Source organism: Sinohyriopsis cumingii, chromosome 8 (assembly GCF_028554795.1).
Source record: "Sinohyriopsis cumingii isolate HCF-2022 chromosome 8, ASM2855479v2, whole genome shotgun sequence".
Classification (NCBI taxonomy): domain Eukaryota; kingdom Metazoa; phylum Mollusca; class Bivalvia; order Unionida; family Unionidae; genus Sinohyriopsis; species Sinohyriopsis cumingii.
In genome coordinates, this window is record NC_142968.1 from 19633503 (window position 1) to 19661502 (window position 28000).

General features: G+C 35.5%; 1 protein-coding gene across 1 annotated transcript; it reads left to right on the plus strand.

The window, feature by feature from the left end:
* Nucleotides 1-239: 239 nt before the first annotated feature.
* On the plus strand, nucleotides 240-27999 carry LOC149793087 (proteasome subunit beta type-4-like). The gene is made up of 7 exons (XM_089966987.1): nucleotides 240-384; nucleotides 7106-7312; nucleotides 9773-9919; nucleotides 19861-19942; nucleotides 22055-22171; nucleotides 24887-24975; nucleotides 27663-27999. Exons 1-7 carry the CDS (start codon nucleotides 266-268, stop codon nucleotides 27673-27675), a joined length of 774 nt encoding a protein of 257 aa, XP_089823113.1. The 5' UTR covers nucleotides 240-265; the 3' UTR covers nucleotides 27676-27999.
* Nucleotide 28000: the final 1 nt, after the last annotated feature.

Consider the following 28000-nt stretch of genomic DNA (forward strand, 5'->3'; position numbering starts at 1 on the left):
TATATATAAAAAAACACTGGTAAAGTTTATAGTAATACACTGGACCACACTATCATTCTTCCTAGTGTCTAAGGAATTTTAAGCTTTTAATTTTGTTTAATTTAATATTATATAATTATGTGCCAAAAAAGAAATAAAAGAAACATCTCTGTCCTAGTTTCAGCAAAGATTTCAAATTGACAAATCTTCCGTTTCAATAAGATAGTATATTGGTTGAAACGCATATTGGTATCGCAGTTGGAATATCTCTAAAGACTCCACAGCAATGGCGAGCGCACCACTCTTTCGCACTGAATTTTGGAGAAATGGTCCACAACCAGGGTCTATTTACAATTTTCCGGGAGGAAAGACGGAACCAGACTTAAATCCCATGAAGCGAACAATGTATGTTGCAATCTGACATGTATATACTTTTTTTGCTAACTACCTTGATGGTTGATGTGGTATGACGAAGCAAAACAATTTTTGCCCCCCCCCCCAACAATGATGCTACACTTAACCTTCCCTTATTTTGTCTAAACCTCGTTCTTATGTTAATATTTTATTTTACTTGATCATTGCTTATTTTTTACTTTGTAAATTTTACTAGACTTTCGATATATATTTTTCTTTGCAGTCATCGCTCTCCTACTCGAAAGCAGTTTTCGCCGCATACGAATTTTAAAGTACAAGTCACATGGGTCATGTATGCGCATTTACTCATTTTAAATTAAATATAAATTGTTTTCTTTTTAACATTTAACACTAATTTTCCTTCACCAAATTCTATTCAGTCCTGATTATTGAATGTTCTACACCTTAACTGTCACCAAGAAACTTCCAGACGAAAATTATCTATCACTATGGACTTTTACAGTGATGACCATGTACTAAACTTGGGTTAAAATAAGAGCGCATCGAGTGGAATTGTCACATTTGAGGGTAGTATTCGTTTGTTTATCAGTATGCTTAGCTTTCATTGTGACACAGCGTGCGACATTCAATCCGAATTGTACTGGATCACACCTTTAGGTTAATTTCATCCAAAAATGTCTGTGTACTTTAACATTGCTTTTGCCATATGCACCTCTCGGGGTGTCTAAATAATGACCTTCCAAAGGAATGTGGATGTATATGAATCTAAATGAAGTGAATACTTGCCACTTAAAGGTATGTAGAATCAAATTCTACAAAATGACACCCATTACTGAAATAGTCATTGTTGAATGCCTACATGATCCATGTAACTTGCATTATAGCCCTTGCACTAATATATTGCAAAATTATGCATTCTTTACTATTTGTGCACACCCACTAAAGTACCTCATAAAATGTTTTTTTTAAAGATATGTATATTAAATAAAGATTCACTTCTGTTTGCAAGATATTAGCTATGGCGACAATTGGCACAGTGGGAACTGGTCCATGCCAATATACAAAAGTCCTAGGCTAAAATGAAAGACGTTTACCCTGATATTTATATTCTTTAAGTCAACATCTCACTGCCTAATTAAACAGCATTTGTTAGTGTTTTCCCTGGTCGACTGCTAGGGAATGAGCAGCCAAATCAGGAATATCTCAAACTTGGCAACTCATATAGACACTTTTCCACAAATTAAAATCTGATGGCTTTAGGCTGACTATACACACTCGCATGTCTTTTTCCTAATGGATTTAAATTCTGACACAAATGTAAAAGGAAAAATTGTCAAGTTCCCAGTGACATATTTCAGTTTGTTGAAATGCAATGGGAGCAGAGGAATGCCATAGACAGTTTAAATTGAAGTATGTTTATAACAAAACAAATAAAAATATATTAGTATTGATGACAGCAATAGATAGCTCAGTTTTGCTAAAGATACTTATCCCTTTAACCAAGTTTGGCATTCCTTTGCTTTATATGAAATATTTTGAGAGGCAAGTAAACAGTGAATTAATACGAATTTAGTTCATTTCTTTTAATACTGTAAGCACAGCAGTTGATGATGTCATCTATTGTTATGTTGCTTCAATGCTCAGATCAGTGCTCAAATCATTTTTCAGATACTGTCCCAGTGCTCAAATCATTTTTCAGATACTAGCCCAGTCTCTTCAGAAAAATAACTTGCCCTGACTTAAGATCTGACTAACTATTTAACTAACTATTTAACCAACTATGTAACTATTAATCGATACAACTCCTGAAAAATTAAATGTTAGGTCCTATATGCTTGAATGTAATATTAGTTACTAAACCCATGTTCAGTCTGCAGAAGATGGGCTCACAACCAATGAGGTATCCAATAATTTCACATTTTCTGCATGCACATGTGGTAAATCTGAATGATTATGGCATACAATTCTGCTCTTGTGATTTCTGACTCTGTGCCTTCCAGTTGATGTACAGTCTGTATTTCATCATGGTATGTATGCAGGGATGGTCCTGGCTTTTAAAAAGCTGTCGCCAAAAAAATCGCCAACCTCAATATTTTGTTGCCAATTTTCAAAAAGTGTCGCCAGAACAAGTAGTGTACATTTTTCCAAGTGTTAATTTAGTCTATTAATGTAACAGGCAATGAAAATTACAAAAGATGGGTTAGTTAATTCTTTAATTACAACAAACATTAACAAATTGTTACAAAGTGTTACATGAAGATCCGTTGCAATTTTAGGGCTGTCCACTTGTTGAATGCAGTTTCAAAGTCTAATTTTTCACATCTGTACATGCTGATTCTCATGAAATTCTCGAGAGATGAGATGCAGAGTTTATTTCTGATGTCAGTTTTTATGAGGTTCATCTTACTGAATCCACATTCACAGTCCATAGCACTGACAGGTGACACCAGTAGTCTATCAGCAGCCCCCCCCCCCCTTATGGCTAGCTTCACAAAGCTTGTAGTGAATTGCTTCCTAAATCCCAAGAATGGTCACTGAATGCTGTATAAATTTTCTCGACAAACAAAATAGGATCTCCATTCCCACGAATGAAACTTACACGAGTCAACACCTGGCAGTATTGGACCGTATATATAAGCATAAATTCACACCCAATTTAGAGATTCTTTCACTCTTGTATTTTGAGAAATAAATAATTATTATTAATTATGCAAAACTGGTTGGGATTTTTTTGGTGCTATTTCTTGTTTCGGAGTTTAAGTCTCAGCAGCCGTAACACGGATTGATGGCAAAAGGAAAAGATCAATGAGTAAAATGCTGCACTGGCGACAGACATAATTGTGATTGAGATTTTTTCCATTTGCTTTGTATTTATACACAGTAGTCGGTACTTCAAAGGTTATCAGTTTTCTATGAAGGTTCAGCAAAACTATTGTACTGGTATATGTAAAAAAAACAACAGAAGATTTAGCCATTCAATTAATTGTATCTGTTCTATTCGCGTCTTCAGAAGTCGGTCAGTTGTAGGTATAGTTCGGTAGCATGATTGACTGTATCACAGCATACTCAGCCCAGATGTCAGCATAAGCAGATTATGATGTAACAATGCACTGTAAAGATGGGGTTGTCAATACGAACAAAGGATTGTTTGTGTAACAGATTGATTCCAGTGCATTGCTTAGTCAAGTTTGTGGCTTCCTTTCGTTCTCCCTTTTAATTTATCCAGTCCAAATCTATGATTGTATGTACAAATTAAATAACCAAAAAGTCTGTCGCCAAAACATCGCCAGATGGGATATTTTTTTCGCCAATAAGGAAAAAAATCGCAATTTGCGACATTGGCGAAGCCCAGGATGATCCCTGTGTATGTAGGGATAAGTATTCAGGGGCCCAGAAGTAATTTAATTTTCTGAATGCTTAAAAAATCTCCATGTTTTTTTTATCTTTTTTGCATAAAATAGAAAGAAATGAAATCACAGCTGCATTGCTATATTTTTAAATATTGATCAGTAAAAGCAGTAGCTTCAGATTCATAATTAGTTTGTGTGATGGTGCAGTGGATTTGTTAAAATTACAGAAACCACTCACTCTATTATCAATAAAAACAGCAGGTAGTATCTCTCTGAACTAAATGGATTTAAATATATTATAATGATAAAACAATGTAACGGGGGCTTTAATAAGTCACTGACAACCTAGTTTAGCTTTGCTGACAAATAATCACATAGGTTGTTGTTGGGTTTAACGCCATTTTTCAGCACAAAATAGGCTATTCATGGCAGCCAGTATTAATGGTAGAGGAAGAACCCAGGAAAACTCGGAAAGAACCACCGACCCACGAGAAGCTACTGGCAAGCTTTCTCACATACCCACATAGGCCAAACCAGAGACTCAAACCCACGCAGACAGGTGAGATGGCAGTGATCCGTAATGGTGAGTGCTTTTACACCACTAGGCCACTCAGGGCCCCCAATCACATAGGTACTGCTCTTTATATTTAGCAAGCAATGTATGAGCTTAATATTATTCATGCTGAACAAATGAATGCTAATTATAAGTAACCTATGAAATGCAGATAATAGAAATAATAATATTCCCCATTGATTGGTCAGATGATTTGCTTTGTCAACAAAGTTTATAGCATTTGATGCAGGTAAGCAGATATCTTCATATTGTGAAGGGATTTACAGATGGGTCCCAGCAGATAGCAGAGTATTAATAATTTGCCAGTGTCTTTTAAGAACTTCAAAATAAAAACGGAGCATTTCAGATGTGGCTTATGATTCTTTTCATGCAAATTATAGAAGTTAGATCTAGATTTAGAGGTGTATCCATCTTTGCAAGCTAAAAGTTTCGACTTTATAACATAATCTACACCTTGGCAGATAGAATGGATAAATAGGTACTTTGTCCTAGCGACATCTGTTGGATTTCATGAGTTGCCTCCCATAGTATGTGATGCCAATTAACCAATATTGTGTTGCATCATACATCTGCAAAAAAAATGGCAGGGGCAATTTATGTAAAACTGATACTTTGGAAGTTTACCATCAAAAGTTTGACTATGTACCAGAGAGAAACCATTACTGCTGTATTTGAGTGAAAGTTATTTGTGCAAACACAGACCACATTGGAAAAGTGCTTATTTATTACTCAATTGAAGTTGTGTGCTCCCCTTGTCTAGATCATGTAGGAACAGTGTTCAGATGTAAACAACTTAATTTTGATTGGATGCGGTGACTTGCCACCACATCCAATGAAATTCACAGACATGAAGCACAAAAATATCTGCTCAATACGGCACTGTGTAGATAGGGATATCGCATCAGAACCCTGGCAAGAGAAGGTGGAGGTGTATCTGGCTATCTGATTTATTTTAACTCAATCCTCAGTTAGTTTAACTGTCACACAATCTCAATAGAACTGGTAGATTTATTGAACCACTAATTTACTACACTGATGCACCCCAGCAGTTCAGTATTATTAATGAAGAACAACTGATGCTAATTATAAGTAACCAGTAAAATACAGCTAATACCCAATTTACTTGATAGTTGTTTCCAAGAGTTCTTGCATAACTAAAAATGTTTTATTGCACTGCCTTCATTTTTCGTTGAAAAAATATATATAATTCAGTTAACTTTATTACATGTACCATTAATTTTAGCCATAAACAAATCCTATGTTTTTTTCATTTTAGACAAATAATTTCATTAATTTTTAATGTAGTCTAATAGATTAAATTGAAAATAGTTTATGTTCTTTTCTCCGTACAATGATACAGTTATCAGCTAAGGCATGGAGAACAGATGATATTTTTATCCATTCATAAATCATGTGCTTTGCATTTGTTTTGTATATTTGTGTGCTTGACTTTTGTCACTGATTGAGGGTGGCGGTTTGGCATGCCTTGTTTTTGTCTTTTTTTAAAAAAAGATGTTTACTTTGATTTGAGTTCTGATCCAAACATTATTTATGAACTTAGAGTGTTCTGGAAGTTATCTCCTTTAAAACTTTTGTGGAAAATTCCATTGGAAATTTTTATTTTCCAGAAATGTTATTGTGTTTGGGTAAAATGATACATATAGGTTTTGTAACTAACATCATCATTCCTTTATTGAATTCATTTTGTGGAATAATTTACTTTTGTGTTCAGATATTTTTTGAGAGGAATCATTTATTTAATTTATTCAGACAGATGTCTAAATAATTCATGGGAATTACAAATTGCTCGTTTTCTTTTTGGATGTGTTTGCATGTTTTCGATTTTTAACATTGCTACGATGTCTGCAATGTGGCAGTTTATAGTGATGTCTGCCATTGGGGTATCATGCTGCAGACATATAGCATGATGTCCCACCTAGTCACATTATCCTGACAACAGGCTGACCCGTCCTAACACTAACCTCTTAATGCTGAGCACCAAGTGAGGCAGCTGTTATTACCATTTTTATAAGTCTTTATTATGACTCGGCTGGGGTTCAAACCCACGACCTCCCACAGCTGAGGCTGATGCTCTTAACTACTAGGCCACTAGAGCAGTCTCTTTTGGATGAAAACACTACTTTCGGATTATAGCAAATTCCTTAAAAGACAGTCTGGATTATATTACTGTGATAAAATTTAAATGTGTGAGAAAAGTTGTCCAGATTTGGTGTACATTTCTCTACTTAAAAACAAATAAGGCACCAGTTAATTCTTTTAGTAAAGTCAACAAAATGTAACAAAGCTTTTGAAATGTTGCTTTGCATAATGAATGTTAATAACATTTTGAAAGCCTCTGAGCACTGGCCAATACTGAGGTAAACTATAGAAGACTAGGAATCACTGGTGATACTGAAAAGATGCTTATATGAAGATCATGATGCCTGTATTATCCACTTGGCTGTATATACTATAAAGGTGCTGATGTTGAGATGATGATGCCTGTATTATCTTCATGGCTGGAGATACTGTAAAGATGCTCATTTTGAGATCATGATGGTTGTATTATATACATGGCTGGATATACAGTAAATGTGCTGACACTGATATCATGATGGCTGTATTATCCATGTGCAGTGATAACAAGAGGGAACATTATATATTTGTGCTTATGGAATCTTGTTTAGCATCAGATTGTTGGGTTGTAGAGACATCTGATAAATGACATGAGGACTTGCCTTGAAGTAAGTAGCTCTAGCTGTTTCTGAAACTAATTAAGGTATAACATTGGGTCATTTTTTAATTCTGTGTGAAATCTCTTTTTCAGGAACCCCACTGTGACAGGTACATCAGTACTGGGATTAAAGTTCAAAGATGGAGTGGTGATTTCAGCTGATAAATTAGGATCTTATGGTTCATTGGCCCGTTACAGGGATCTGACACGTGTGATGAAAATAAATGACACCACCATTCTGGGCAGTAGCGGGGACTATGCAGACTTTCAGTTTCTTACAAATCTTATTCAAGAAAGAGTGTAAGCATATAAAAAACATTCCTTGTCTTGCCACCTTTCTGTCTGTCTACATTCATTAAATTTAAAATTTGAGAATGGTCCTTTTTTGTGACACGATGGAAATGGTATGATTATAGTACTCTTAGTAATATATCACGGACTAATTGCAAATAAAATGTATGAACAAACATTTCTAGTGACACTGATGCATAAGAGAAGATCTGATCATGTTTGGTTTGTTAAAGCATATAACACCCTAATATCCAGTCTCTGATGATACATAATTAGCTGTGTTTTTAAATCTCCATGCTTTTTGAAAAATAAAAGAGGATTGTGACCTGCTGCTTATTTGGTACTTGTTTCCATCCTTCTGTCCATCAGTTAGTAATGTCATATCTCTCCTCCTATAAATAAAACTGGAGGATTGGTAGTTTTTAGTTTGTAGATATGCACAAAAGTTTTAAAATTTTGATATGACATGTCCTTGATAATGAGGCTTATGTGCTAGGGATGTCTTATTGAAAATCTTAAATGAGTTTTTGAAGTATGGCAGGTGGAGATCTGAAAGTTGGTTTATGTCATCAATAATGTCAGGTATATATTTACACCTCTCCCTCGATAACTTGCGCACATCCGGGTCCAAAAACATTGACCGCACTACAAATTTGAACATGATAATATATGCTGTTTATGACACGTTTGACAAATATAACTTTACATTTTTAAAAAACCTATGAATTTTTTTTTGTGTTACTCCTTGATTTCTCTGTTGCCGAGCAAAATTCCACAGATTTCTCAACTGTATGATCTTTACATAGTTAACATTTTGGGTCTCCAGCCACCGTATGGCAATATTAAAAGATTTGGTCTTCAGTGTATTGTTCACATGATGATTATCTGTCTGAGCTGGTTTGGATAATTACATGCGGCTTCCTGATTCACTGAACGTATCTCTCCCGACAACGAATTTTGTTTAATGCCATGTCAGTGCTGGAATCTTTGCCTTAAAATGAGATTCATTGTCCAGAATTTTTGCCATTTTCTCTGCTTGGGCCTTGAGAATTGTTCCAGAGATGGGAACACCTTGTTCACGTTGCTGTGTGAACCATGTATATATATATAAGCTGTGTTTTCTTATTATAATTATGTCCTCTATTTCTCAGTATGCATTTAACAGTTTTAAGCAATATCTTATTTTCAAGTTGAAAAATCTGTGTTATATGTTTATTATCAACACATTTTGTATGTGTATAAAAATTATTATATTCATGCCCATTATATTTATACTTGTAGTCTTATATGTATGCATGGATTGAGGTAAATGCAGTGTATTTTAACCATATGAGTTGGGAAAGCACAAAAGAAACTATACATTGTAATTTTAACTGACCAGAGTAACAAGATTAAAGTCTTGTAATTGCAAGTCGGTAAAAGTGCTTAATAAACTACCACTTAATTATTTAATTTTATTTTCTAAAAGTTTTGTGTAAAATTGCAGTCAAAAAATTTCTAGCATACTTTGAAGCAAACACTACAACATGTACATTGGAGTAAATGCACGAGTGACCTCAAACCATAATCTTCGTCCTGATTTCATTGTTCCCAATAAAGCATTACTGTAACTATTTGTAGACATACTGAAGCATTAAAGTCAATATATAAATGAACTGGACCCTTTTTTTTTTCCAGCTGAACACATCCATGAACACTTGTTGCGCTTACGATGTTTATTGGTTAAATAGTATTTGATTCACTAGTATTTTCACGAAAATGAATTGTCAGAAAACAACCTTGACTTTACAGCATTTTTTCGAATTCCACAACATAATATTGTCCCTTGTTTCTGACCTACATGATTATATGTGTAGGCTAAATCTTCTATCACATAATAATTAAAGTTTGCTTTCATTATGTTATATATTTTCCTGACACAGCAATGTCTGCCATTACAGGTTCACTTAATAAAGAAATAAATTTGAAAATGCTCTTCACCGATTATATTTTTTAAAAACAAATTACTTTTTACATACTGATTTTTATATTTTGAAACAGATTTTTTTTTTTATAGTATGGCAGGCCCAATTTCATAAAATCGAGCAGTGATATCTTGCTCTGGAAAGGGTTAATGGTCAGTTAGCTATTAAAACAACCTGTGAATGTGCAAGAGTTTGTTTGTCAGCGTATGCTCATTGGCATCAACACTGCATAAATACATTTGGCCTTGTGTTACAACACTGCCAGAACGTCCTGGCTACAGCAAGGGGGCATCTCAAAAGTCACAAGCTACAGCCAGTCATTTTACATCTGAAAAATCAGAGGGCAAAGTCGTTTTTGCTTTCTTAACAGAAGAAGGCAAAGTATACATTTTTATTGCGACTTAGTCGCCCACTTCGCCTGGTAGCATAACCCCTGTTCAATGGTAGCTTATTTTTGCTCTTATGCATGACTTGTGGTAATAATTGATGTAATTAATTGTTGCAGGATTGAAGAAGAATGCCTAAACGATGGATTTGGGTACACCCCACTAAGGTTATTTTCATGGCTAACCAGGGTCTTGTACAACCGTAGATCCAATTTCAACCCACTTTGGAATACGTATATTGTTGGAGGCCTACAGGATGGTGAACCGTAAGAATCATAATCATTTATATAAAGGCTTAATGGAGTTTTATTTAATGTTTTATTCTATATTGAACATCATCTGATTGCATTTCAAATAGACGTTGAAAGGGTCATCAGTCAGTGAGTGCTTTGTTTTGCGTAATTTTATTACATGAATCCATTTCAGTGTCCTTTATGATGCATAAGAAAAGAGGTGTTTATCTTGCACAGTGCAGTAACACTCACAATCAAGTAACATTGCATGCGTGTTCAACCAATGATTATGTGAACCATGTATATGCTGAGTTACTATCTTTAGGATAACAAAGTCTAAATAAATTGAAAATTTGTTCTTCACATTTGAATCAAATAAAATAGGTATGTATTTCTTCTTTAAATATGCTACCCGATCATAATACCTTAAGAGAACCATTGCTACCTCACAAATCCAGCCATCCCAGGCTAATTTTTTTTTTAAGCTATATAGCTGTAGGTTATCTGCCCACCTAGGTGGCAATTAAATAAAGTAATCTCCCCTTGACAATGGATTGGTGCCAAATCCCATTAATACTCCAGTTACTAATTCTGCTCATTATGTCTTGCACACTCTACAGAGAGGCCTTGCAATCTATAGTGAAAGTCACACAGGTCATGTATGCATTAAACACTGATTATTTCAGTAATGGGTGTCATTTTTAGAATTTGATTCTACATACCTTTAAGTGGCATGTATTCACTTCATGTGGATTCTTATACATCCACATTCTTTTGGAAGGTCATTATTTACATGCCCTGAAAAGTAAATGTGGCAAAATCAATGTTAAAGTACGTAGACATTTTTGGATGAAATGAACATTAAGGTATGATCCAGTACAAGCCAGATTGAATGTTGCAGGCTTTGATGTCACAATGAATGCTACGCATATTGATAAACAAATTAATACAACCCTATATTGTGACAATTCCACTCAAAGTGCTCTTTTCTAGACCCAAGTTTAGTGCATGGCCACTATTGTAAAAGACCATAGAGATCAATAATTTTCATCTGGAAGTGTCTTGATGACAGTTAAGGTGCAGATCATTAAAATATTAGGATTGAATAGACTTTGGTTAAAGAAAATTGGTGTTAGATTTAAAAAGAACAATTTGTATTTAATTTAAAAATGAGTAAATGCACATACATGACCCATGAGACTTGTACTATACATGCATGCATTTTGAAAGTTTTCTACCTTAAAGCAAGTTGGAAGATTGTTGTTTTTTTTAAGGAAAATATGCTTTATCAATAAATGTTCATTCGATTTTTGATAATGTATTTTCAGTGTCATTACTTTGCTGTCCTCACACACTTAAGTACCTGCATGAGTTGTGATTTTGTTCCCTCACATTGCTATATCTGTCTATAAATAGGTGCAGGTCTGGTGTTTGTTATGAAAAACTCTGCTATGGTCAGATACATACAGTTAAGTTTTCTGTATTAATCTAGTCTTAGAATCCACTTTGTAGTTTGACACTATTGATTTTACCTGTATAGGTCATCATTTGACCCTTCCTTCAGATAACATTGTCTATTATACTTTAGCATCTACTTCATAAGCATTGATGATGACACTTCATTGCATTTTTATGTGAACTATAGAAAACTCAATTATTTTGCTGCATATTTTCCATCAGGGTCGGATATGCACAGGTAGTTTTCTATGTATAGATTAGTCCTAGCTTCCACTTCATAGTTACTACAAGAGACGAGTAACGTGTCAGTGATTTTACTTGTTTGGGCAGTCAATTCATCTTTCCTACAGGAAATTTTTATTTTAGCATCCACTTCATGAGTATTAATAGCGATGATCCAGTACTCCACCTTTACTGACAGCCACATGCACCCTTTTAAAATTAATTGTCATCGTGTATAGTTCTGTGCATACATACTGAATTCATAAAGCGTTATGCCTGCCTCACTGTACTTGTATTTTGTCTTATAGATTTATACCATGGAAAAACTAGACTGACAACCACTCTACATGTATAGCTTAATCTGGTTGTCAGTCTTGCATAATATGAATAGAAGTCTATGGGAGACAGTACTGGGTAGAAAAGGGGAAGGCACAGAAGTGGGATGAGGACATTATCAGTTTGCATTCTAGGGTTCGACACCAACAAAAACAAACCAACAAAATAGTTTCAGTTACCATCTTGCATTTCAGAATTATGGACAGGATCAATACTCCTGTAGCCCTTTCCAATGTCAAGAACTGAACAATGCCATGCCGACCACAATTGCCCCATTCCATCACAACTGGATTTTGCCTTATGCCTCTGATCATAGTAGATCACAACCACAATTGATCATATACATGCCAACCATTACGCTTTTGGTGTAATCATTACGCTTTTTTCCACTAAATTACGCCTTATGCATAAATGTATTTGGAATATACGTTTTTTCTGCTCGGATTACTCTTTTTGTCCACTTGGATTACACTTTTTCCTCGCCAGGGGTTGGCATGTATGCATACAATATCAGCCACCAGAAAAGCAAGGTTTGTCCTGTTTGATGAACCCAGGTTATATAAGTGCTATCATGGATCAGTCTAATCCACATAGTGCCACTAGGCACTCCCTGCATATGATGCCCAGCTTAGTGCCTCAGTATCCAAGTGAGGTTGCTTCACTTTGTTCTCAAGCCTTTGCCACTCAAAAGGAGTTGGTACTTAGTGACAGTTGATTTACTTAAATCAGATGTTCTGTGAGTTAGTGAGCCAATATTCTTGATATTCGTCTAAAGCTCTTTGTCACTAACACAGGAGACATTGGCTTCAAAACCTTTATCCAAAGATGATGAAACTTGTTTGCATTAAATATTACTTGATGCATTCCAGGCTGCATATATCATGAATTGCAAGACCCAAGCATCAACTGACATTTTTTCTCATAAAGATGCATTACCTTGAACTTTAGCCAGTGGTTCTGTAAGTCCTACATGCTACTTTTTGATTTAGATATCTTAGCAGTTGACAGATATCACAGCTTTGGGGATGACAAAACCATCCTCTGTAAACATGGATTGGAAGTCTTTTAATGACACATCACAGTTGGTGCAGAACATTGTGGCAGTAGTCTTTATGTTGGATCTGGTATCTATGGCAGTCTTTCAACAGATGTACCTTGCCTCACCCCGATTCCCACAGTATATTTGTACAGACCTGTCAACCCTTGCGATTTTGACATGAATTTCATGACTCTCAGTAGCGATTCAAGGATTCACACCACATGCAAAAAAATAATCACTTACCTATTTTTTGATCTGCATAAATCTTTAATAAAATTAATTTTATCCCTTTAAGTGCTTGACAAAATAGCAGCAGTGGTCGCTGATACCCATAATGGTCTTGTATTGCTAGTAGTGATGTTAGTAGAACTATATCCAGTTGTTATAGTTTGCCCTGTAGCAAGCATTGTAAAGGATATAATCTATATTTAGAAAAGAAGTTTTACAATACTCAAGAAAAAAACCAGGGCCCAACTGATTTTTTATATAAAAATGGCACATTTACATACTCGTAGCAACTGTAATTGTTGTTTAAACAAACACCAAATGAAGACAGCTTTTTTGAATGTAGGAATTTTTTAGATATTGAAAGATTAGCTTATATCATAATTTGCTCGAATTCATATTTTTCCATTCATGTACCAACACCACTAATCAGTAATTGTTCGACATTTCATCTTATGGATTAATACCATTTGGTAATTAAGCTACACAACAGTTAAACTGTTTTCACCTCCACAGAAAAAGATATGTATTCCACAAAAAGTGAAATATAGATTGGAGCACACCAAAAATTGGCCTTTTATTCAGCCATCAAACATAGATGTACATTATACTTTTTGTACAGTAGTATGCTGCGAATTTTAGAACTGGGAATATGCACAGAGGCTCATATCGTTGCTTACAATTTTCCTATCATATATGTACTATATAATAATATTATATATCATACACATATAACAGATAATTGTAAGCAACATTACGAGCTCCTGTGGTCATGTGGCAGAACAATGCGAAAAAGCACAGAGCTTGCAAAAAGCACATAGATATTGGACAAATGAAGATCACCCAGCAGATTTCAGCCACCTACTCAAGTCCTGCAAGCTACCAATGCCGAAGCATTTGTTTGTGAGTTTTCTTGTTTAACATAACCTGCCTTTCTTGGTTGAGATCAGCAACAGTGGCAGTCAAAGAATATTTCCTATTGTAAGGATAAATAAGACAAACTTTAGTGCCTCCTTAGGTGCTGAAAATTTGCAACTGTTACAGTTTTAGTCACCAAGATTAACCAGCAGGCAGGAATCCTGAACTGTTTTGAAAACAAATTTACCATGGCCTAATTGAGGAAGTTCAAGACTGCTACAGCATCATATCATGACAAATAGCAAGAAGTTTGTGTATATCAGTAAATTTGTACTTGGATTTTGCATGCGGCATGAATCCTTGATTTGTTTTGCATCATTGTAAATAATGTTTTAGTTTTAGTTTGGGATTTTCATATAATGCAGTACTTACCATCAAAGTGGATGGAGATAGTGTCATGGTATCACTAATTGTGTTCAAAATTCACAAATTTTTATCCCACATTTCACTAATTGCAAGTCTGGAGGATTGGCAGCCATTGGTGGATGTCTGTTTCCAGAATGGCCTGTGTCTTACCAGAGCTGCTTGACATACTCTGGCCAGCGCCTGACAGCTGCTGTGAACATAGAACTGGCAGAATGAAATGCAGTGCTCCATCACAAGGCCAAACTACGCTTTCACCCTTTATCATGTAATCTCCTGTTCATTGGCCTGTCTGATGAAAATCAACAAACAATCCATTAAGGAGACCAAGCTGCCTCCCTTACGTCTCTGCTACAGTGGATGGACTTTCAAGGCAATCAACAAAAAGATTGCTGGGATGCCTCTAGGATAGCAGTCCCACTAGATCCTACCCCAGTTCTCCCAAACAAGAGCAGACAACAGGCAGAGAGAGGGCAATCATTTTTACTAGTATTTTTCTCCACAAAAGCCTCCCTATCTTAAAAAATGTCTTAATGTCACCCTTAAAACCAGTCCTTGTTGGGGAAAGATGTCTAATTCTTTGCTGCCGAAAGGGGCAAGATATGTTGTGATGACCTATGGATACAACAATTAGTTTCCAAGAACACATTGTCATTTTTAGTGCATCTTCTCCTTTATCCATGATTCCCTCAGCTACAAATGCAATATTTTTCTCAATTTTGTCAACCTAAGTGCACCGAACTGATTCAAGGAATTATCACAATTGCCAAGGTGGAACCAAGTCCCCAGACCTTTGTTTTTATGTTTGGGTTTTTCTAAAGTGGTTTCTTCATCAACAAATCAACATTCAAGGCACCATGACAGCCGGTGTTTTGCCCCAAACCCAGAGTTGCTGAACCCACATGTCTGGATCTATTTTAAATGAGCTGTCAGGAACAAACAGTTTTCACAACCAGTGGTGGAGAAATTGCTTAGGTGAGCTGGACCTCCACTTTCAAAGCATACAAAGGCAGTGGAAAATCTTCACACAGTGGTGTGCCCAAGAATACATTATACCACTGTAGGCATCAATACCTCAAACAGCTAACTTCCTACTATGGCTATTTGATGAGAAACGTTTAGCATCCATCACAATCAAAGGCTACCATTCCATGGTCACTGATGCCATGCATCATCATGAAAGAGAGGTTATCAGACAAAACAATGGACCACTCCAGTGGCCTAGGGGTTAGAGTGTCCACCTCAGATGCAGGAGGTCGTGGGTTCAATCCCCGACCGAGTCATACCAAAAACGTATAAAAATGGTACTAGCAGCTGCCTCGCTTGGCGCTTAGCATTAAGAGGTTAGTGTTGGGACTGGTCGGCCTGATGTCAGGATAATGTGACTGGGTGGGGGGACATCATGCTACATGTCTGCGATATGATGCCCCAATGCTAAACATCACTATAAACTGCCACACTGCAGACATGGTAGTGATATGACTGAAAAATTGTTAAAGCTTCATTAAAAATCCAAATCACACACACACACACACACAAAACAGTGACCTATCTGATTATCTGTCCAATTTTGATTACACACATCCAATTTTGATTACACGCATCCAAAGACATTGGCTCTTTGCCTAAAAGTGGAATTAGCATGGATACTAACCCAGCAGACCCGAACACCATTTGAACTTCTTTAATGAGCCTCATTGGTTCACCTCTCATGTAAGACCTGCATACTCAATGCATTAGCGAATGGCAGGTGGAATCAGCAAAATACATGCTTTGTCAGTGGATCCATACTTCATGCATTTCTTACAAGATGGATTAGATTAACTCATGAAGGCCCCTGCTTTCATTGCTAAGAACAATTCATGGAAAATAGATATTTGTAATGAAATACCTGTCTACTCTTGACACTTCATCTCAAAGTCAGTTGCAGGACCCAGTGCAAGCTCTGAAATGGTAGTTAACAAGGATCAAGCTGTTGCAACAAGGGCAATCACACCCCTTCTTACCTCTACCACAGGGAAAGGACAGCACATTAGCACAGACACTTTTGTTATGCTCATGGCAGATTGACTGCAATTGTTGCATGTATGCTTATTGGTTGGGAGGTAATTGCATTTATTGGGGATCTGCACAGTTGCACAACCTGGGAGAAACACTAGCAGGCATGGTAAAAATTAACTATATTTTAAGAATTGTGTTCTGCACCTCTCTCTTCCTCTCTCCAAATGTTTTTAAAAATCCCAACATATTTCAACAATAAATACGTCAGACTAATGTCATTTACCTAGGATGAGCTTCATGATGATGCTCCATTTGCCCTGGGATGGAGTCCATATGATGTTCCTTTTCTTCGTGGGATTTACTTGATGATATTCCATTTGCCCTTTTGGATAGGCCCCAAAATGATGTTCCATTTTCCGTTTTGGATGGGCCCCATGATGATGTTCCATTTCCCGTTTTGGATGGGCCCCATGATGATGTTCCATTTCCCCTTTTGGATGGGCTCCATGATGATGTTCCATTTTCCTTTTTGGATGGGCCCAATGATGTTGTTCCATTTGCCCTTTTGGATGGGCCCCATGATGAGGTTCCATTTGCCATCTTGGATGGGCCCCATGATGATGTTCCATTTCCCCTTTTGGATGGGCTCCATGATGTTCCATTTCCCGCTTTGGATGGGCTCCATAATGATGTTCCATTTCCCCTTTTGGATGGGCTCCATGATGATGTTCCATTTTCCCTTTTGGATGGGCTCCATGATGTTCCATTTCCCGCTTTGGATGGGCTCGATAATGATGTTCCATTTCCCCTTTTGGATGGGCTCCATGATGATGTTCCATTTCCCCATCTGGATGGGCTCCATGATGATGTTCCATTTTCCCTTTTGGATGGGCCCTATGATGATGTTCAATTTGCCCTTTTGGATGGGCTCCATGATGATGTTCCATTTTCCCTTTGATGGACTCCATAATAATGTTCCAGTTGAAAAGGTCTTAGACTTCTTCAAATGGGTGCCATTTTATAAAAGCAATTTGACTATTTTATGGATATTTTAATTTTTTGCTTGTCATTTTGTTTTGCATGCCTTTATGTGGGATGCCTAAACTCACCACTATATGGCCAGTGTTATGCTGATGTTCTGATCAAATCCATCCATCCATCCAATGCCGATCATCTTTCTAGGATTTGTTTATTACTGTGCACAAGTTGCTTTAAAAAAAAAAAAGACAGAAGACTCATAACATATGTTGTGAACAGAACGTAAGTTTGTAAAAGAAATTAACTGTGTATTACAATTTGGATCCTGATTAGGGAAAAACGTGTACAGTTTTAACCATTGAAAACATGGAAATGGGAAAATTAAGTTTATTATTTATGCTTAATTTTAATTTAATTTAATAAAATGAACTTTAACAAATGGAATAATTTCTTCTAGTACTTGGACTTTTTTTATATATATCTTAAATATTAAAATAAAGTAATGCACAGATAACAAGGATATCAAATGTTCCTTTCAGGAATATAAAATTAGGTCTCCTTGCTTTTTGGACTTTAAGCTTCTTGTGCTTGACTTAGCTTTCAACTTTTTGTCTCTAGTTTTCCTTGACTGGACTTCTTGGAAAAATGTGGCCCTGGACTTTTGTATTCAAAATCCTACAGAAGGCTGTGACTTCAGTGCGGTTGGGAAAGATTTAGAGTCAATTAGAATGGGTTTTGATAGAGTCATAACCAAATCAGAATTGGTTGAGATCGATAATTTCATTTCTAAAATTGACAAAGCATAAACTAGATGCTGAATAAATTACCAAATATAATACATGTCCATGTATAACACATTCATGTATTGCCTTCAGTTTTTGGTTATGTGTGAAAATTATAATAGATTATCTTCACATGTATGTAACCCACGGGTTTTCATAAAGAATAATGAACATCCAAAATCTGTGTGTTGGCATCTTTTTTTATAAAAATAGTATAAAATACTAGAGTATGGTGAATAGTCCTTCCTGTTTACTGCAGTAGAGCCATTTCAACCAAACTGGGTCAGTTCATAATTAGTTTCCTCACCTTGGCCATCTCCAACATTTCCTTGATGATGGCACTTACTGACTTTGTTAAATGCAAGACCGAAGCCATGCCTACCCATTACTGGTTATTCAAAATCAACAAAAATAGCCACCTAACCATCATTAATCACCAGACTGCAAGAACTTCACACCTTACGGTTTTACAATAAACAATAACAACACCAGCCACTACTCAGAATGTATTCCAAAAATGTGAAATTCTTCTAGAAGAAGACTCGGCTACAGTAGTTCTGAATCTGACTACGGCAGTGAATGAGACCAATCCATGGCAGTTTAAGATTTTAGTAAACACAACAACATTGACACTCATCATAAATGAATAAGTTATTAAATTGAAGATGCTGATTTGATTATGTTGATTTTGTCTTCTTGTTATTATATCGTATTTAAACTTCAAAAATTTAGTTGAAGTGTAACACATAGACATATATTTGTTTACTATTTTAAACTTGGTGCGTTTGAAATAGGAAACATGTCTTTTAAAATATTACTACAATGAACAAATATATACCTGCAAGGGAGGTGAGAGGTAGGTAAAAACTTGCATGTTATACTCACCTGTTTATGGTAATTCACAATTTATTCGATATCATCTTAACCATAAAGATTTTTAAATTTGAGTATTTACTTTGTCTGATTTTTAAATTTGAGTATTTACTTTGTCTGATTTTTAAATTTGAGTATTTTACTTTGTCTGATTTTTAAATTTGAGTATTTACTTTGTCTGATTTTTAAATTTGAGTATTTACTTTGTCTGATTTTTAAATTTGAGTATTTACTTTGTCTGATTTTTAAATTTGAGTATTTACTCTGTCTGATGTAGGTAAGACCTGCATCTGCTACTGATCTACTCTATACCCACATTAGTTCTTATGATATGAAGCAAACCACATCGATCTGTAGAACCTGGTTTGCTGGTACAATATATACCAGTAGATCAGAGTCTGTACTTTTGAATTGGGTATATGTTATATTTGGTTATAGATATAGATGTATATCCTATGTTATAAGTAGATTCCAACTGCAAACTGCACAGACCCAGATCTGCTGTCACATAATGCGCCAAGAGATTTGGGTCTGTGAAGATTGTTTACTGATTACTCCTGTAATCAGTAGAACAAATAGCATAGATCCTGAACTGCAGGTGCATTATGCTATGGCAGATCTGGATTTTTGTTGTTTTGTAGTTGGCCTTGATTTATAAGCGAGTGTGTGTGTGTGTGTGTATATATATATATATATATATATATATATATATATATATATATTGTGTGAGTGTGTGTGATATTTGCTGCCCAAGCAGTTTATATTTTTGTGCTTTTCAGGTTTCTTGGGTATGTGGACAAAATTGGCACAGCATACCAGGCCCCAACAGTTGCAAGTGGGTATGGAGCTTACATAGCTCAGGTAAATAATGTCAACCATTTTTGTAGCAGTAATATGCATCCTTGTTCATTTTTTTATTTCACAGGTTATCACATTACAGTAGACCTCCTGATTGGCCAAAAACAAATTGTGCAAGGACCAGAGAACTTTTTTTTATTCACATTCTGGCTGTCAAATAGTTGGTAAAATATCTTGTTCTAATTTATAGCAAAATAACGCAAAAAAATATCCATATTATTAGTTAAAAAGAGTTATTTTTAAATAAAATAAAATAAAATATCTTGGCTAGAAAGAAAATTGCAGCAGCTGCTATCCCCAGAATTAAATGGTAAGTGCTTTTTTGTGTATGTTAATTGTTTTATAAGTTGTCATCTAAACGTTAACTCAAGTGGGATGATTAAGTTTGCACTAAAGCTGACACTCATTAAGAGTAATTGCACTGACATTGGAGAGGCTGATAAAAATAGAAAATATTGACAATGAAGCATGCAGTTTACTATCTATCCTATTGATACAATACGCAGAGAAATTTTGAGTGGGATGGGAAGAAATATATCAGAGAGAGCCAGTATACATGCAACACACAGACTCAACAAATAAATTCAATTAGAAAAAAACCTCTTCTGAAAATACAACTCTTTAAATTATTGTTATTGTATGTTCATTTTTTTCTCTCCGTTAACTTGATATTGTCATAATCGATCATGCAGTATTTTACCATATTGCACTCATGTGCACTTCATATTGCACTCACATGTGCCCATTAGTGTATTAGGAACTACTTGTAAACAAATCATGTATACTCATGTAGTAGGTGTTTTATGTTTTGGTTGATTCAATTTGTTTCTGAATGAACTAAAGCAGATGTTTCGTGGACTGCCACATACCCGCTGCTTTGCCACATTCCGCGTTAACTTTCTTGATACAATGTTTCGGATTTAGGCTAGCAGTGGATGCCAGATTTCATAAAATTGCTGGGTCCCTACAAATAACATGCAAGTGACAAGGCATAAACTGTCTTCTTTAGCTGTTAATAAGAATGGCAAAAAAATATACTTAAAGTTTTACATCCTGAATTTCCTCAAAATGTACTTTCTTAGTTCTGCAAATCCAGATTACATCAGCCATGTCATGGGTTCTCAAGCTTGATTACACATTTCAAAATTATACTGTAATTTCAACTATATTCCAAGTGCAATTACTGCACTCAAAATGAAATAAACATTATATTCCATAGCTTCTTTTTGATAATTGCAATTGAAAGACTTCATATTTTTCCCACATTATGATTTCAAACATTCAGTGACAGAACAGAAACGTACTTGCAGAGGTGAACATGCTGCTCCCTCGCTGCTGAATTGGCACAGATAAATCCAGTCCATAATCACGAAATTTCATAAAATCGACAAAAATACCAAAATCTATTCATTCCATATAAATAGAAAAGTTGTTGCAATGCGCATTCATTCACATGACTCCAAATTTCAATTTTAAGTAGACCAAAGCGTCATTTTCTTTAAAAAGTTATGTCTAGTGCGTGACTAAGTTCAAATTTATCAGGGTGGAGTTATGTGTGTATTAATAATGTTGTGTAATAATGAATCAGTGCTTGTGTATTAAGTTTGGAATACAGCATACATTCAGTTACTTTGTTTCTTGTGGTATATTTTTGTTTATATAATTAAGCCTTAGGTAGAATAAAAAAATGAGTATGTAATAAAAATGTTACTGCATTTATATAGGAAAATATGAACTCATTTTGTCGGGTGGATATACTATACTCCCAAGGTCATGCAGTATTTCCATCCAATAAACTTGTTCATATTTTCCCAAACAAATGCAGTAACCTATAAGTATAAAGATTGCAGATTTACTTTTGAATAGAAATTAATACTGAGAGCAGCAAACACATTAATAATAATAATAGACTTTACTTGGCATGAGCATGCTGGACTTGAACACAATAATTCTACTTGAATAAAGTGTTCTCAGCAGTTAACAGCATAGACCCTTGATCTACCAGCATTGTATCACAAAAAACCAGATTCATATTTAACTGAGTAATGACCCAGAATCTTTGTAAGTACGACATAAGTTGATAACTGAATTAATTATCTGGTTTGAATTTTTCAGCCACTACTGAGGGAAGCCTTTGAGAACAACCCCAACATGAGTCTAGAGGAGGCAGCCAAAACAATTGACAGATGTATGAAGATCTTGTTCTATAGAGATGCCAGGTCACTCAACAAGGTATACTACTTTGACAATATTTAATCGTGTTCAGCAGAGACACCATGTCACTCAATGAGATATACTACTTTGACAGTATGTATGCAGGAAAACAACATTCATGTTTTTCATGGTACCGGTTGTGAAACAAACAACATGTATGTAGTTGCTGGTACAGATTGTGAAACAAAGTGTTAATTAGTAGAGTTTATGTATGTGATTGGGATTTTTAACGTAGCTTTAACAATTTTTCAGTCTTATCGCTACAATGTCTGCAGTGTGGCAGTTTATAGTGATGTCTAGCACTGAGGCATTTTGCCACAGACATGTAGCATCATGTCCCACCCATTCACATTATCATGACACCAGGCCAACCAGTCCTAACACGAACCTCCAAATGCTGAGTGCCTAGCAAGGCAGCTGTAGGTACCATTTATTAAGTCTTTGGTATGACTTGGCCGGGGTTCAAACCAATGACCTCCCAGTTCCGAGACAGATGCTCTAACTCTAGGCCACCAGCTGTTAATTAGTAGAAAAATCCATCTTGTAGAATACCAAATAGAACAATGTACTGGTGTTGACCTTGTGGTGTGTAGGAATCCATTTTGAGACAAAACAGAAATAATTTACTTTTTAATAATTTGGACATGTTATTTTAACAATGATCTTTTGTGATGCTTCTTGTCAGTAATGTGCTTTCCATCACACAGGTTTGAAACACATTTGTGTGGACATCTTCTAAATTTAAACAGTTACCCTGTTTGTAGCATTAGTATAAGCAGTGGTCCATTTAGAATCAGGCAGGGTGCCAGTCTGCATGAGGGGGCACAAAGTGTGTGATATTCTTGTTAAATGGCCTTTTTTTGCATTAACATAAATTTACAGGAGACAGTACATATTCGATTATACCAGTGTTCTAAGTTAAAAAATATATAGCAACTTTTAATGAACATTAAAAATGTAACTTTCAAAAATAAATGTCAGAACATTTTTGCATCTGCTGTTGCTAAAGATAAGTGGGTCGGACTGTATCATAAATGGCAACAGTTTACATCTGACACTGAATAATAACTCTTAATTAAAGATTTTAGGAGTATTTTAATGTGACTTTCAAGATGTCTGGTCCAATTTTGACTTTAATCAAAGAGTCTAGAGATTTTTCAGTATAGAGTTTTCCACTAATTTGTCATTTGCATGAAACTAGTTGATTGCTAATATTGTCTACTACCACCTATTTTGAAAACTTTCTGACCCCAAGCACATATTACTTATTATTATTGATTTAGGATTTTCTCTAGTGGTATCATCAATGACAAAGCCACATTCAAGTCCATCACACATCCCATGCAGATTCAGTGTATTGGCAGATTCATTATCCTACCAGAATCAGCTAATCTAAACAAAATGGTTGATTCATCCCTTGGTATTCAGTCCACTCTATTCCTGCTGGAGTTGACCTCTCATGGATTATTTGTAGCAAGGTGGAATGTAAAACTCCCAACCTTTGTCTCTCTAGTCCCAGATCTGAAGGCCTGGGCACTGAACGCTATCTCCTTATATTTGAAAGGTATGGATGCATACACTTATCCTGCAACACTTCTGGTCTGAATGATCATGCAAAAGGCAAAGTAAAGTGCTGTTTTATCCTGATTGTTCCCACAGTTAGTAAAACCATGTATAAATGATGTGTTACCTTGCAGTGAAATTCATGGAAAAATTGGGGTCTTTCCTCACCATCTCAAACAACCCAGACAGATCTATTCAACTGCATGTCTGAGTCGTATCAAACAAGTCCTCATTTTGAGGGTAATGGAATCTGACATGGTTGAATAAGGCACCCTTTAATCAGTGGCTCATCTTGCTTTTAACACCTCCTTTCAAGTCACTCTAGCTACATCCGATTGATCAGTGAAATACATTCCTTGTTAGTCAATCCGAACTATATATTATTCCGTTGTGATGGTTCAGTTTCACTCATGACAGCCCCAGCTTTCATTGCTAAGAATACATTTCTGTTCATGGGCAGTCAGTCATTTGTGCTGAAACCTGCCATTGTTGGACTCTTTGTCATGGGGTCATATGGAGTCACTACTCCATTCTGTATATTTCTCTTAAGTTGGAAGCTGCTTCACATATTGGTCTGGTGATGGGACCTTCTCCAACATAAGTGAATGTAACTCTCTTCACTGCTTACTGATTCTGCTAAGGTATTATGATCAGGTAAGGTATTTGAAGAAGAAACAAATTTTTTGAATAAAACTTTTTCCTTCACTAATACTTACCTGATTGTAATATTGACACTCCATCTCAGCCTCTCTGCAGTTACATCTTTCTGACTGAACATACATTTCCACACAAGTAGTAGCTGAAGTATAGATGGTGCAGATCCCTGTATAGAAGAGGAGATCACTCTGTTCTAACTCCCACCAATATGGGCTTACAAGATTTAAGTTTTATATTTTCTGCAATATATCTTGTGAGAGTTGGAATTGTTAGGTAGTGGTTGTACTTCAAAGGCACTGATTTTGTAAGTAGTATTGAAGAAGTATATTTTTCTCCAAAAATTTGTTTCTCATAATACATATCAAGCTTGTAGTTTGAGTAACATTTTTTGTACTCTCATCCTGAGCTAAGCATATTTCAGGTTACATTCGTATTTTATCAGTTTTAAATTGTTCTCTTTTGATTTTGCTTTTAGAGCAATATAAGATAATTAATTGATAACTATCTTTTCAGTATGATCTAGCCATTGTGACAAAGGATGGAGTTGAAATAAAGTCTTCCATAGTATCTGAAACCAACTGGGAAATATCAGATTTTGTCAAGTAAGTTTCGCTCATGTTTAATGCTGTACCTGTATCCATGCAGAGTAGCACCCCATCCTGGGGATTGTATCCATGCAGCGTAGCACCCAATCCTGGGGTCTGTATCCATGCAGTGTAGCACCCAATCCTGGTGTCTGTATCCATGAAAAAGTAGCACTTAGTCTTGGGATCTGTATCCATGCAGAGTAGCACCCAATCCTGGGGTCTGTATCCATGAAAATGTAGCACTCAATCCTGGGGTCTGTATCCATGAAAAAGTAGCACTCAATCTTGGGATCTTTCTCCATACAAAATAGTACCTAATCCAAGATACATATCTATACAAAATAGCACACAGTCCTGTGATCTGTATCCATACAAAGTAGTATCTAATCATGGGGTCTGTATCCATACAAAAGTTGTATCTGAGCCTTTGATCTGTATCCATACAAAGCAGTACCTAATCCTGGGATCTTTATCCATATAATGTAGTACTCAATTCTGGGATCTGTATCAATATAAAGTCATACCCAATCCTAGGATCTGTAGTCATACAAAGTCATACCCAATCCTGGGATCTTTATCCATACAATGTAGTACTCAATTCTGGGATCTGTATCAATACAAAGTCATACCCAATCCTAGGATCTGTAGTCATACAAAGTCATACCCATTCCTGGTATCTGTATCCATACAAAGCCATACCCAGTCCTGGGATCTGTATCCATTCAAAGTCACACCCAGTCCTGGGATCTGTATTCATACAAAGTCATACCCAATCCTAGGATCTATATCCGTACCAAGTCATACCCAATCCTGGAATCTGTATTTATACAAAGTAGCACCCAGTCCGGGGATCTGTGTCCTTACAAACTTGTACCTAATCCTGGGTCTGTATCCTTTCAAAAGTAGTACCCAATCCTAGGATCGCAGTGCTGTGGTGATGGAAAATTTTGCAGCTGTGCATGAGAGCTTTGTTGAAGTTCTCAGATGTCTCCACAGATAATTGACTCTTCCAAATTGGTCAACATATTACATTTTCAACAAAACATCAGCATCCATATTGCTCTGTTTTGACACTGTTACCTTTGAAACATTGTGAAATGTTATAGTTGCTGGTACCTTTTACATCCCTCCCACCCCCATGAGCTAGTTTTCCTCAATAGTTATTATCTGTATGTTTTTCAAAGAAAAGGCAGGATTAGGATGATGGGACTACTCTGTGTGTGTAAGGTCAGGCAGTGGAGTTGTTATTATCCCTATGCTTTGAATATTAGTTGTCCAGATTACAGGCATTTGCAGTAGTCATATAATTTGTGGCTTTCTTTCATCAGAGGTCAAATTTAAACAAATTTTAATTACAGTAACATTTCCTAATATTCTTTTTAAACAAATCCAACTTCATACATGCAGTCATAGCAGGAAATCACATAATAACAGATCTTGGGTTATGACCTTGTCACTTTTCTGGTGCTCTGGAACAAGGTTCACACAGTCCTTAAAGACTCTTGGGCTGGGGGGGGATAAATGTTCCTCAAGGCTGTTTCGAACTAGACGGTGTGTAAGAAAAAACTATGAGGGCATTAGCAATAACAAGCCATTGAAGTTGATCTGGTTTCATCTATGAAAAGAAGAGTTACATGAATTCCTTGTTAGCCCACCAGGATGTAAATACAAGAGAGTTTATTTATGGCAAGGCCTGGTGTCTGGATTGTATCAACCATTGTTTGTTACCTACCCATACCTATGAAAAAAAACCAAAAAAAACAACCAATTTGAACCAAATTTATGGAAAGCATCATAGCTTGAAAACCTTTCTGTTTTACACAAATGATGACGATGTTCCTTCGAATCTGGCTGGTGTTTCTACAAAAAGAAAACCTTCAAACAACTTCTCAAAAGTCTTTAAACAGAATTTGAACAAATTTAACTCAATGCAGCCTGGCGTGAAAGTGTTCTAGATTATACCGATGATGCCAATCCACCATTGGTTAAGGTCAAAATACTAAAACTTGACAAACATTTAAATATCTTACAATCAAACTTATTATCAAAACCTGCTAATAAGAATTTTACCAATTTTGAAAGAATTCACTTTGACAGAAAGGCTTTTCAATTTCAAAAATGTAATGCCAGTTCCTCATCAGATATGGTTGCTGTTATTAAATTCTCAAGAAATGCTAGTTGAAATGACTTCCTTTCAAAATACAAAGTTGAATTTGACCATCAGATAGTGTCATTAATACTAAAAATAAAAATAAAAACTGTCAAACAATTTCTAAAACAAAACTTTTTAAAAAATATCAGCAGAATCGGGTATTTTTGTAGAAAGCATGTGACATGAAGGCCTTTCATTTGATCTTCCATCAAATATTGTACCATTCTTAAACAAACAATAAAATGACAAAATCTGAAAGAAATCTTACTGCCTGCGATGAAGTTCCATTTGAGAATGCTTTGGACTTTTAAAACAAATGTTTGTTTAGTTTATAAATATGTTTGCTTTTGTTTTGAAGGTATTAACAGTTTTATTTCTACTTGTCTGTTTTTTTTATATACATTTTTATGAATCCCTAAACTTATTTAGCACTATATAGCCCAAGAATATTTAGTTTTGTTACAGTGATAAATGCCTAGTTTGTATATATTGTTATTTTTATATTGGTGAAATTTACTCTCAACTTAATTTAATTATTTTTTAATTTCAGGGGATATGAGTGATGGCAGTCTTTTTTTTATATAGTTTTCATCAACATATGATTGAAGAAGTGGAGTTATCAAGTTTATATATATATCTTAAAGATTAAGGACTTAAAATATCACATGCATGCTTTTTTCCCTTTCAAAAGATTCATGATGCTATCTGTGGCCATAACTTGAAATATTCAGTAAAAATGAGTGAACAAGGACATTTATAATTCATCACAAGAAAAGTGAATTTTACTTGTATGTAAGTTATTTTCTTAGTGCGTTAAGTTCACTAGCATGGAAGCAGCTTGTCATTCTTTTGTATTGTACCTATGAAATAAAATGACATCACACTTTT

Excerpts from the sequence above, each read along its gene's own strand:
- LOC149793087 (XM_089966987.1), top strand. The coding sequence starts at position 266 with ATGGCGAGCGCACCACTCTTTCGCACTGAATTTTGGAGAAATGGTCCA. Across the intron at positions 19,943-22,054 it reads ATGGAGCTTACATAGCTCAG|CCACTACTGAGGGAAGCCTT; the intron begins GTAAATAATGTC and ends TGAATTTTTCAG. Across the intron at positions 22,172-24,886 it reads ATGCCAGGTCACTCAACAAG|TATGATCTAGCCATTGTGAC; the intron begins GTATACTACTTT and ends CTATCTTTTCAG.